The sequence below is a fragment of the Dunckerocampus dactyliophorus genome, chromosome 2, assembly GCF_027744805.1.
Source record: "Dunckerocampus dactyliophorus isolate RoL2022-P2 chromosome 2, RoL_Ddac_1.1, whole genome shotgun sequence".
NCBI classification, from domain to species: domain Eukaryota; kingdom Metazoa; phylum Chordata; class Actinopteri; order Syngnathiformes; family Syngnathidae; genus Dunckerocampus; species Dunckerocampus dactyliophorus.
Window position 1 is genome coordinate 47492741 of NC_072820.1, and position 13321 is coordinate 47506061.

General features: G+C 40.5%; 1 protein-coding gene across 5 annotated transcripts in view; it reads right to left on the minus strand.

Moving 5' to 3' along the window:
• Nucleotides 1-13321, minus strand: part of mbtd1 (mbt domain containing 1) — a 62678-nt gene that overhangs the window by 39379 nt on the left and 9978 nt on the right. For all 5 annotated transcript variants that reach the window (XM_054758478.1, XM_054758489.1, XM_054758518.1 and 2 more), the window contains exons 3-9: nt 11795-11928; nt 5731-5845; nt 5559-5641; nt 5352-5469; nt 2199-2333; nt 2020-2108; nt 525-759 (exon numbers count right to left, since the gene is read on the minus strand). In XM_054758478.1, coding sequence (XP_054614453.1) covers nt 525-759; nt 2020-2108; nt 2199-2333; nt 5352-5469; nt 5559-5641; nt 5731-5845; nt 11795-11928 — 909 coding nt within the window. The remainder of the gene's footprint in view (nt 1-524; nt 760-2019; nt 2109-2198; nt 2334-5351; nt 5470-5558; nt 5642-5730; nt 5846-11794; nt 11929-13321) is intronic.

Sequence of the window (13321 nt, forward strand, 5' to 3'; positions counted from 1 at the left end):
TGTGAGCCTGTTATCTTATTTAATGTCTTATAATCTCTGATTATAGCTACTGTATTGGTTAATACAAATGTAAAGGGGTGTAACGTATATGGGTGTTGTTTCATGCCTCGATGGCTCTACTAATGTAGAAGATCGTAAACAGGTTTTCTATGCCATAATTAAAAAATATTTCATTCATTAATATTCAATCCTCCTTCGCAGAAATTCACAAGAGAGTCTGGAAGAATTAACCGCGATAAACGGGGGAAGACTATGCTCTGCTTAATTCCATGCCCAAGAGGGATTGATAACAATGGTGCTCACGCTAAATATTCTCACTTCGAGCACAATTTGGACGTTTATGTTGCTCACTTAGGGGCGTACTCACTCACAATAAATCTATACTCATTCTCTCCAAGTTCTGTTTCTATAGTATTGCCCTTTGAGAATTTACCATAAAACGGTTGCTGAAATGTGAGAGGTACCTCATCATCATGTCTCTCTTCAAACATTCTGTTGCACCTAAAATACCAAAAATAACCTACCAGATCTTTTAAAGCGGTGTCCGATGCTGCGCGACCATCCAATATTATGAATGAGAGGGCTGTACATGTGGCACCAGAAGTCGTCTGATCCATCCTGGCTCTCTTCATAGACTAGCCTGAGGCGACCTCCAATCACTTGTTCCACCAACGCCACACGTGTCCGACAGAGATAGTTTTTATCCACGACCTCCACCCGCATCAGCTTCTTAAAGGGGAACTGTGTGTTCTCATGAACCTACAGTGCAAACGTGGCGGATGGGGAGAAAAATGAAGCATGATCACAACACTCATATGATTGTTTTTTTACACTACTGACAAAAAGATTTTCGACTTTGGGGTTTCAGAATAAGACTAAAATACACTACAGCCATCCCTCGCTACATCGCGGTTTGAACATCCCTCAATCTATAGCGGTTTTTCAAAAATAATTAATAAATGATCAAAGTTGCGTAGTTAAATTTGTATATTTAAGTAAATTGGACGCATTTTTTGCCCAAATTGAAGTATTTTCAAGCATAAAATGGCTAGGTGAACTAAAACATAAATATAAACCTTTCAAATTGTGAATGTAGTGTTCTACATTGGACACTAGGTGTTAGAATTGTTCAGTGAGACAAACACCAGACTTAATCGCCAGGAAAACAGGCTTTTATTGCAAGTTGCAGTGCACAAAAGCTAAAACTCAACTTTGAACCTCCAATGTCACTTCCTGTCTGCCACCTATTCTGCTCCCCTACAAGGTAAACCGTCTAAAAAGTCTTATTTTCTCTTAATTAGATCTACTATATAGTGTTATAGGAGTGTAAAGGTGACTACAGGGTGTTATTTCATATCTAGAGCACTGTTCAAATGCTAAAAAGCATATTTAGAAGGTTGTAAACAGGTTTTCTGCGCTCTGACTACAAAAATATTCCATTTATAAATAAGGACTCCTTACTTTACACTTATCCCGGTCTGGTCAAGAATGCCATTTATCACCATAAACGAGGGATTAGAGTGTCAATTTTAGAGACTGACCTTCTCTCAAATTTTGAACGCACATGTCCAGCTGTTCAGTGTTTCAGTACTTTTTGCCCAACTTGCTGTTGGAAAAGAAGGCGCTAAATGGCACAATTCACAAAAGGTAAGGTATGTAGTCCATTCATCCACCAATACATTTCCTGGTTCAATTAGAAGTGCAATTGTTTAACAATCCTCTTCATCACGCTGTTCACGTTTTGACATCATGAGACTAAGATGACACTGAACAACTGATCAACAGTACCTCACCATTGTGAGGCTCCAGTAGGAAAAGTAGTTGGTGGAGTAAAAAATACATGGAATATTTTTGGTGCAGAATGCTCTTCGGCATTCACACAATTAAATTCTTTTTGTGTGTGTTACTGTCCAAACATTACCGGGTGTAATGTGGGGGTCAAACTAATTCGAGTGTTAAGACTGTCGTTAAGTACAACAGACATGAGGGACTTGCGTGGCAAGTGTTCGTGTGTCTTACCTTGGCATTAAAGTCAGGTGGCAGTGTTTTAGCTCCAGTAAGACGCTTCACAAGGAAAGCTTTCCAGTTGGAATACTTGTGCTGTATGCCTGCAAAAGATATTACATAAATACTCCATCGTACTTCCACCAGCCTGGCAAAAATAACAAAGATGACAAAGGTTTTCATGTAGGGCTGACTTTTTGGAGGTACAAGAGGTTTTCCACTAGAAGCGCACCAGCCCACTGGATGAACCTCAGGGATGCAGAGATTACACCAGAAGTCCTTACTGCTGTCCATGTCAAAACCCTCATAACGCAGGAGAGCCTTGAACCCTACGGAAGGAAAACGCAAATGCCAACAAGCAACATTCAATGTTTGGATTAACATTTTCTTCTTTATTCATTTGAAAATATTATTTACATTTTTAGCTTTTTTTCATTAAATATGATTTTCTAAAAACAAACTGCTTGTTCTGACTGGGGCCACCGCGAGTTGGAGCCAATCTCAGCTGACTCGGTCGCCAGCCAATCACAGGGCGCATATTGACAAACAAACCATTCACACTCACATTCACATCTATTGACAATTTAATTAACCTCACGTGAATGTTTTTGGAGAACATGCAAACTCTACACTGAGATGCCCAAATGGAGATCGAACCTCGACTCCAACATGCAAACCACCAGGCCAACGTACGGCCCTATTGCTGGGTTTCATAGGCTCAAAGAGATGGGGGGCAAATAAGCGTACTCGTAACTAGAAGTCATGTAAAATCAGAGTGAAAATGCCGCATACATGCGCTGTTCTCACAAGTGGTAATTGTTCAAAAATGGATTTCAGAAAACTTAAATGCGAAGACCGTCCATCATAAAAAGGGACAAAAGTTCAAGGAACAACAAGCGAACACATAGAAGGGCGTCTCACCAAAACCAAAATTTAAATATTATTGGAACTTGAAAATGCTTATGTATATATGAAATGCATAAATAATAAATAATTACCTCACAACACCAAAATATAGATTGGTCATTTCCTCATACCGCTTCATCGAAACACCATAAATATATCACCTAGGTTACAAAGCCCGCTCTGTTAAGCACATTAGGGAGACAAATCGTTGTTGACACAAAATCTTCAACAAACTGTAATGACTGTGCTTGCAGCTGTGCTAACTGTGCTTAAGGTACAAGTAGCCACCGATGCAATTCCAATAGTGTTATTATTCATTTTCCATGCCGCTTAATCCTCACTATGGTACTGGGGGTATGCGAGGGGCCTATCCCAGCTGACTCTAGCCAAGAGACGGGGTACACCCTGGACTGATCGCCAGTCAATCGTAGGGCACAAATAGACAACCATTCACATGCACTCCCATGTACGCACGGGGAGAACATGCGAACTCCAAACTCCACACAGAGATGCCCAACGGAGATTCGAACCCAGATCTTCTAGATCTCCTGACGGTGTGGCCAACGTGCTAACCACTTGGCCACCATTGTGTTAGACTCGTCTCTGCTATTCGCAGATGATGTGGTCCTGACGGCCTCACTGGGCTGTGACCTTCAGCATTTACTGGGGAGGTTCACAGCTGAGTGTGAAACTTCTGGGATGAGACTCAGCACCTTCAAAGTCGAGGACGTGGTTCTCAGTCGGAAAAGGGTGGATTGCACCCTCCATGTTGGGAGTGAGGTCCTGCCCCAGGTGGAGGAGTTCAAGTATCTCGGGTTCTTTCTCACGCGTGAGGGAAGGTTGGAGCGTGAGGTTGATGGGCAGATCGGCGCAGCATTTGCAGTAATGTGGTCGCTGCACCGGACCATCGTGGTGAAGAGACAGCTGAGCAGGAAGGCAAAGCTCTCATTTTACCGGTTGGACGTCACCTATGGTCATGAGCTTTGGGTCGTGAGCGAAAGAAAGAGATTGCGGATACAAGCGGCTAAAATTAGTTTCCTGTGTAGGGTGGCTGGTCTCACCCTAAGAGAGGAGCCAGTTGAAGTGGCTCGGGCATCTAGTCCAGATGCCTCCCAGACGCCTCCCTGGTGAGGTGTTCCGGGCATGCCCAACCGGGAGGAGGCCCCGGGGCAGATTTAAAACACGCTGGAGGGATTATGTCTCACAACTGGCCTGGGAACGCCTTGGTGTCCTCCCGGTGGAACTGGAAGAAGTGGCCGGGGACCGGGAAGTCTGGACTTTGCTACTGAGACTGCTGGCCCCGCTACCTGGAGCCGGTTAAGCGGAAGGAAATGGATGGATGGAATTAGATGGAACAGATGTGGCAAATATCCATCATTTTGAAGGCCGGAAGCGTGTTGCGTGTGTTGAGAATGTCCGTAGACGGTTAAGACGAGCTGGGAGCAGGAATAAACGTACCTTGTCTTATTTCACTCAGAACCTGCATGACATCAGCGGGCATCGTAAAACACTTGATTACATTAAAGTGGCAAAACACAACATGATGTAAACACTCATCCAGCCTGAGTCGAGCACACACTCATACTAGCATGCTCTGCTAAAATAAGCTAAGCCTGCTAGCTTTTTTCGCCAACTTTTGCCGGTATTTTAGGTCGCCGTTTCAACATGACATGACACAGAGTTGACATGACACAGGAGGGGCCAGGTTAGTGTTTGTGATGAGATTCCGCCACGATTGAGGGGTCTGCCGGGGAAATACTTCCCCACACGAACGTTCCTTCTCCTTGTGATGATGTAATTTCATTTGCATTATGTCACTTTATGAGAGATTCTGTGTTCAACAGTAAATTCTGTTTTTTTATTGGGCAATTCCACGATTCTATTGACGCGGAAATCATAGGGCCCTGCTAAAACAGCGAGGTGTTCCTCCTCAAAGCATGCCCAGCGACGCTCCGTGGAGTGTGGGGAAATAGTGCTCAGAGATAGTGTGTGAAATCCGGCTAAAAGGGCGAGTGGATACCATCACCCTGAAAGCCAAGGGGGTTAGCTATGGAGCTCACAGGGCAGCAAAATGATGACGGACACATACAAAAATGCATTCATGCAGACTCATTTGGTGTAGGTGTGCATGTTGTAACATGGGATATATAGTATACAGAAAGATTTTTTAAACTTTTAATTAAATTCATGTTTTTTTCTTCAAACAGTGTGTGTAACATGACTAGTTAAACAGTAGCCTACCAGAAAATTAATTAATTGCTGTCGTCCTCCTGTGAACAATTCCCTCGCCACAGCGGACCGATATGATGGTTTTGTTGTCTTGAGTTAATTGCTGTTCATGAGATCCTTGTACTTTGCTTTTAAAATAAGCTGCCTACTGTACTACTTGTTACAATCAGACTGAAATAAACACACGTGTAAATATGTAGCAGTAGTCTTACCTGCTAGCTTAATGATTTCTGCTATCCAGTACACCTTAGTAGAGTGGTTGGTGTCAGAGTTGAGCACTTCAATCCTCACACCCTCCTCTATACCTCCCCAGCATGTCCCCATGGGGGCCTGAAGCACATGGTATTTTTGGACAATTAATGATAGTTGATACATTTTGTACAATTTGGACTCTACAATGAGGTATGGTTCATACTTACATGCTTGAAACAGCTGACTGGAGCACCAGATGTGTTATTGCCACATATATACTGACCCCAGTCAAAGCTTTCAGCAGTAACCACTGAAACAAAACAAAAATGACAGGTTGAAGCTGAAAACATTCAAAATAAGAGCGTGAACCTTGGACGTGTCATGACTGAGCTTACATACCAGCTTTTGATTTGGTCTGGTTCTGTTGACTTGCTTGGTACTGAGCATAAGCTGCCAACTTTGCCATAAGAGGTTGTTTCTGTAAGACTTTAGCCTTTTTTGTTGGTGGTTTGCCCTAGGAAAATCAAACACACATAGGGGTTTGTTTCTTTATGTCTCTATATGTCTATAGTATGTACATGTAGTCGTAATCTGACTTTTTCAGTACTTTAGCCTTGTTTACGCTTGCACGCACTTTGTCCCCGCAGTTGTTGTTAGCAGGTGTGAAGTATGTGTAATCTGTCCGGTGCTGCGTGCCAGCACGCAAAGAACATTTTGAAATATTCAAGCTTTATGGCACGCATGATGTCCGTGAACTAGTCGTGATTGCACTGTGCACGCACCGCCACCAATGTGCAAACAATGCGGACGGTGCCTATCAAAGCATGCCTCTGCGTGTCTCATTCACATGAATGGGTTAACTTTTCCACCACCTCTACGGGGGGAATTCTCAAGTAATTTCTGTAGCATCTTGGATCTTTGTTGTGATTTTCTGTTAATAACTAATCATAATGCCCAAAGCGATGTCTTCTAGTCAGCAATTCCCTCTCCCACACTGTCAGTGTCTCTTTTTTTTCTAGTTTATTGCCTCCTTCCTGCTCTTTGCATATTCCCTACCTGCAGCTGTGAGAAAATATGTATTTTTTTATTGCATGAGCTTCTTCTTTGGAGTTCAACATCTTGTACGTCCTTTGCAAAGAGAGGAATTAATGTAGCTGTTGGGGTGATGCCTGCTGTTGCATTGCGTCACGCGGGACTAAATAATCAAATCAAATCAAATCAAAGTTTATTTGCACAGCACCTTACAACATCCCAATGGTGCCCAGGGTGCTTCACAAGAGTAAAAAACAGCTTATAGCAAATAAGAACAGGTTAAGATAAAATAAGATAATAAGAATAAAAACAACTAAAACAAAATTTAAAAAAATACAGGCACAGAATCACAATTAAAGTACATATAATCATCATGTGTCATAAGCCAATCTGAATAAATGAGATTTTAAAAGATATTTAAAAACTGACAACTCTGTAGTAGATCGTAGTGCGGGTGGAAGGGAGTTCCAAAGTGGGGGGGCAAATGCAGCAAAAGCGCGATCCCCCCATTTTTTGTATTTCATCCTTGCCCTGGAGTGGTGACAGACAGTTAAAAGCCAGTGCACCGGAGGAAAACAGCTATTGCAAACCAAAGCCCTCAGAAGCAGTTAGAAATTCCTCCCTATTTTCATATTTCCTTCTATTATAACCCCCATCTCTCCTCCCCTTGGGTATTTTTTGTCAGCCTCCTCAGGCAAAGATAGCAACACCTGTCCTCGCCTACAAGTTTGAGTGGGAGATCCTTCGATTTGACTGTGTGTGTGTTCAGTATAAATGGATGTGATATATTGTATCTTCTTTCCTGAGGAGGAAGAGCGCACACCTGTACAGATATAACACACTACCCTATTCAGGTGGAAAAATATTTCCTCTAACAAAGACGTGATTCTTGACGTGACTGTACTCAAAGACACAACACATTTGATAAAGAAGTTAGGAAACACTACTGAAATCAATAAATTACTCATGTCAAGACAGTAAGGTGGTGCTGATTGATCTCGTTGTCACATCGTGTCTTTGGGAACAGTCACGTCTTCAGTGAAGGTAAAAGTAGCCATAAATGTTCATTTATCCCTTTCATTCATCATTTATGTGCATTTAGAATTGTTTTATGCATGTAAAACTATAAAACATTTTTAAGCGTCAACTGCTGATGACATCATTGATGGGCAACGCAGCTGATATCCATCAACAGCGTAACCTTTCAAATGCATGTAACAATTTCAAATGCATGTAAGTGATGAATGAAAATAAATGATAAATGAACATTTAATGTCATGTGATGTGATTCATGACGTGATTGTTACCAAAGACACAATGTGGCAGCGGGATCAACCATCACCACCTTCATGTTTTGCCATGAGTTGTTTCTGGAATTTAATAGTGTTTCTCACCTCAATAACCCAAAATGGAGCCAAAGAAAGTTGCACGTGGCAGGATTTTGACAAAGAAGGTGAGAAACATTATTGAATTCAAGAAATAACTCATGACAAAACAGGAAGGTGGTGTCTGCGTGGTGGCTTGCTGCAACATTGTCACATTGTGCCGCTGCAGTGAAGGTAAAAGTAACCTTACATGTTCATTTGTCCCTTTCATTCATCATTTATATGCATTCAAAATTGTTTTATATGTGTTGTGTTTACATTTTTGAGAGTCAACCGCTGATGACATCATAGACGGGGGTGATGTAGCTAACTTCCGGTTGCCTGTTGCCATTTTGATAAGCTAGCTAAAAGATGCTAACAAAGAAGGACTGTCACTACGCAGTCAGTCCCGGAAACGCAATCAGTTCTGCACATGCACGACACCTATGTCACTTCCTCCTTTAGCAAATTTTTATGACATCGGGGTGGACGCTAGCCGAGGTTCCACATCGTTGCAATTTACACAACAGAAACCTTTTAAAAATCAGGAGAGTTAGGGTTGCACTTGTCTGCATCCTTGAATTTTACTCAAAGAAACCTTGGAAACTCATATTATTTCACATTTATTATTTTTATTTATTTTATTGGAGGATGACCTGCCAGTAGTTGTATGTTTCATTTTAAAAATCATGAAATCTGTTTTACAATTTGTTCCCGTGACCTTAAAAGTAGGGGTGCATGATAATTATCGGGCCAATTTGACGCTCCAATGAGGCAAAATTAGCTGTACTGTGCGGGTAAGCAAATCAAGTGCTGCTTTTTTCCCCCTCCTACCTGTGACGTTCGCGGCCTGTCGTAACTTCCCCTGAGCTCACTTGTAAACAAACATTCACTTTCAGAAGAAGACATTTCGCGTGCTAGTTGTACCAAATGCTCTATGATGAGAAGAAAAAAAAACATAGAACACACAAAAAACCTTATCAGCCACCTGAAACACCAGTACTGGCATTTCAAAAGTGCAAAAGGTTTGCCAGAGCCCTCTGTGGCGTCACACCGGCTGCTTTGGAGCATGTGCCCGAATATAGTGCACCTTGCTGGGCCACGCCAGGTGGCTTCTCCCGCTCTATACTCCGGTACTCCTGACCTCCACAGCGGCACACAGTCTGCTCGGAGCATATGTCTGAATATAGTGCACCTTGCTGGGCCACAGCAGGTGGCTTCCCCCGCTCCATACTGTGGTTCACCTGACAGTAGTGATGTGGTAGTCGTAATGTCATGATATTTGGCTAGGACAAATCAACAGGTAGAGTTAGTCAAATCCAAATTTGTTCGAGTCCTTCTTACCTCTAAGCGTGCACAAACTACACTTAAATCTAAATATAAAAAGTACATTTAAAAAAAAGTTATTAGTTCGGTACCAATCAGTCTCGAGAAGTTATTAATATCGGTTTGAAAATAAAGATACTGCGTATCTCTAACTTATTCAATACCAATGACGTATTTATACATTTTTATAAACTCGAAGGCCTGATTCCAAGGATGTATTTATACGTCTTACGTTTTTTTGCGCAAGAGGCAAAAAGGGGTGATGATGCAGTTGCACACTAAAAGATGTTACTTTTAGAACAGAGTAAGCCATAAAAAGGGCCACAAGGTGGCAGAAGTGCATTTGATAAGAGCTCAGCAGGGATCTTTTGCATGTAAAAATGCACTGGACAGCAAAGAGGAAGTGGAAGAGCAGGGAAGAGTGTAGTGTGCAGAAGGTTACGTATTGTAGGGAAATTTTAATGCATGCACGCGTGCACGCACGCACGCTTGCGTGCACACACACATTTTAGCTCCAAATGTGAAAACTGTAAATAGTTCACGGTGTTATATTATATCACGGGGGGGACACATTATATACAGTCGGCCCTCGCTACATTGCGGTTCAAACATCGTTCCCCTCACTCTATCACGGTTTTTCAAACATGAATTAATGAATGATTTTGTGGTTGATTACGGCCTATTATTAGGAAATAAGCATATTTAAGCAAGTTGTGTGTATATTTTTTGCCCAAATTTTCATTTTCAGGCATAACATTGAACTTGAATTGAACTAAAATAGAAATACAGAACTAGAGAAGCACTTTGAGAGCGCAGACCTCCGAAAAGCACCAAAGTTCCACCACATTGTGATTCACACCACAATAATAATCCTACATTTTCTGGATCAGTCGTTGATATTTTGTAGAACCTGTTGGAAACTTGTCATGTTCCCCCCCCCCCAAGTGCGTTGACTATTTTTTGTGGAGTTATATGCACAAATGCCAAAAATGGTCTTATCTCGCAATGTTAAAGTATCCTGTGAAAAGATTCCCGGACCCAGACGGTGCTCATTCCTGAAAATTTCATCCAAATCCATTCTGAACATTTCAAGTTATTTTGAACACAAACAAACAGATAAACGCCGGCAAAGACATAACGCGCTTGCGCTTGGTGGAGGTAATCACTGCAGTTTCTGCTTGGACATCAATAAGTAGCAAGCAGCTGAAAAAACATCCACACGTCACTCGCTGATGCTGGGAACACTGAGGTAGGTTAGATTGTACCTAAAGCACTTACAATAATGCCTTGCACACTACCTCTTCCATATTAGCAATGCCATAGTTGACAGTCTGATTGGCTTCTTGCGATATATTTCTCCAAACGAGAAATCTCATCAGGTTTTAACCTCACGAGATCCCCTAATAATAATAATAATAATAATGACATCATAATCATCTGTTGCGTTCATCATCTTCTTCTTTTCCTTTGGGCTTTTCCCTTCAGGGGTCGCCACAGCAAATCAATTGCCTCCATCTAACCCTGTCTTCTGCATCCTCTTCTCTCATACCAACTACCTTCATGTCCTCTTTCACTACATTGGTCCTCTTTCACTACGTCCATCTGTTGCGTTCATAGCCCACAACAAGACAAAACTCAACTCCAAACCCACTGAACACTGATTTTCACGTTAACAGAATCGCGGACGGAATCGTGAAATTGGCCAATAAAAACGGAATTTACTGTTCAACGCGGAATCTTGCGTGAATGAATGTGAATGAAATGCTGTCATCATGAGAAGGAACGTTTGTGCTCAGTCGTGGCGGAATCTCATCACAAACACTAACCCGCCTGCTCCCGAACTAAACAAAATGGCAACCTGAAATGCCGGCGAAAGTTTGCGTAAACTCCTCTTGCGGAACGTGAATGGAAGCTAGAGAGGTTAGCTGAGTTTAGCAGAGCATGCAAGTGTGTCTGTGTGTGTGTACGCGACTCAGGCTGGATGAGTGTGTTTCACCGTGTTGTGTTTTACCGCTTTCATGTAAGCGAGCGTTTTACAATGCCCGCGGACGATGTGCAGGTTCTGAGTGAAAAAACGACAAGAGGCAAGTTTATTGTTGCACAAAGCTTCAAAATAAGAGCACTGTTTGCCACACCTTGTCCAATTGTGTAAACTGGACAAGACACATCAGTACATCATATTGGCCAATGGTGTACTGCATTGGATTTTTGCATTTATGAATGGAAATTGCATTCACTAACCCAAAAAGCACACGCTTTATGCAGGTGAAATAAGTGTGAAAGGTAAAAACGGAATTCTAAAAAATGTAAAAACGGAAAAAATGGAATGTGGGAAAAACTAAAATTGATTTCATGGGGCCCTACGTATCATATTGTTAGATACCCTGAGATTCCCAGCCCTAATTCACTCTCTTGGGAAACTGGGCCACACGGCAGTACTCTAACTCAATAAGGAGCCCAAACACACCTCCAAGACGACCACTGTCTTGCTAAAGAAGCTGCGAGTACAGGTGATGCACTGGCCGAGCGTGTCTCCAGACCTAAACCCTATTGAGTATCTGTGGAGCATGATGGCGTATAACTTATTTTAAGAGGACTGCACTTTAAATAACTTGAACGTATTCAATGTCATGTCAAGAAAAGGTACAACTAAATATTTGCAGAAATGTGAGGGGCGTACTCACTTTTGTGAGGTGGTGTGTAGGATGAAATGAAACGAACACACAGTAGGAAGCACCTACCTGGAGTCTTGCCAATATGCTTGCTTTTTTGGAATTTGAAGAATAGCTCCTGGAACAAGAAACACTGCAGAAACGCTTTGTTTTGGAATAAAAAGCGTCCCGAACTCCAATCATTCCACACATCTCGCAGGTGGCTGTGAAATAAAAGCACAAGTTGTGTGTTTTGTTTTTTAAACAGTAGCCAGTTGAGTCACGATTTTATCCTCCAACTAACGATTTCACTTGTTGAATAAAACTCTTCTTTTTCCACTTACAATCGTTTTTCTGTTTTGGTTCTCTTCACCTTCTGCTAATCTTAATGTGACTTCATTACTGCAACCATTTTTTAAAATTTTATTTCAGGGGTGTCCAAAGTATGGCATGGGGGCCATTTGCCACATAGCAAGAAAATAATTTGTTTTGTTTTTTTAAACACAGCAAGAAAAAAGAAAGAAAAAAAGGCAAAATATTAACAGAAAAAAGTTATAATCTAACTAGAATAATGTTAATCATTTTAGTAGCATAAAGTTGAAATAAAGAAAAATGTTTTTTTTTATATTTTGAGAACCACACAAGACAAAAGAATAATAATTTTTGTAAGATTTATTTGCAGAAAAAGTCATGATTACAAGAAGAACCTTTACAACAAACAAGTTGAAAGAGTTAGACTTAAAAAAAAAACATTAAAATGGAAATTTTATGTAATTTTATGAGAATAATGTCAAAATATTAAAATAGCAAAAAAGTTGCTGTTTTACAAGAATAATTGAACTTTTTTCTTGAAATATATATATATATATATATATATATATATATATATATATATATATATAGATAGATAGAGCATAGAAAATATAATTATACTAACAAGATATATATATATTTTTTATTAATAATTTTTTTTTCAAGAAAAAAAAAAGCATCTCAGCTTTGTGATATACGCAAGTGAAAAAGGCTATTATTAGTATAAAAAAACTTTGACTCCCCCCCTTTTGGAATATTATGACTGTATTCCCATAATTTTTTGACTTTATTCCCATACTATACGTATTTCCCCAACCGTTTGTTAATGTTAAAACTTTTTAAAAAAGTCTTTTCTCTTTAATATTTCAACTTTATGCTACTCAAATTACATTATTCATCCTCATAATCTTACAACATTCTTCTTGTAAGAATATGACTTTTTTCTCGTGAGAATACACCCGTTTCTGTCTTAATATTTTTTTATGTTATTCTGATAAAATTATAGCTGTTTTTATTTTAATTTCTGCTGTTTTTTTATGTTCCAACCATCGCAACTTCCTTCTTGTAATTATGGCTTTATTACCATAATATTTTGAGTTTTGAGATGCAGTATGTTCTTGAAATACAGATAACTTCTTTGCATAGTGGTACTTGACAAAATATTAAAATGGCCCTGGAATCCTTTCATTTTTCAGTGTGTGGCCCTCGCTGTACAAGGTTTGGACACTCCTGATTGATTGTTGAGTATTTCCTGTGTTTGCCTGTGAATATTCTCAGTCATCCAGGTCATTGTATTCTCAGTTG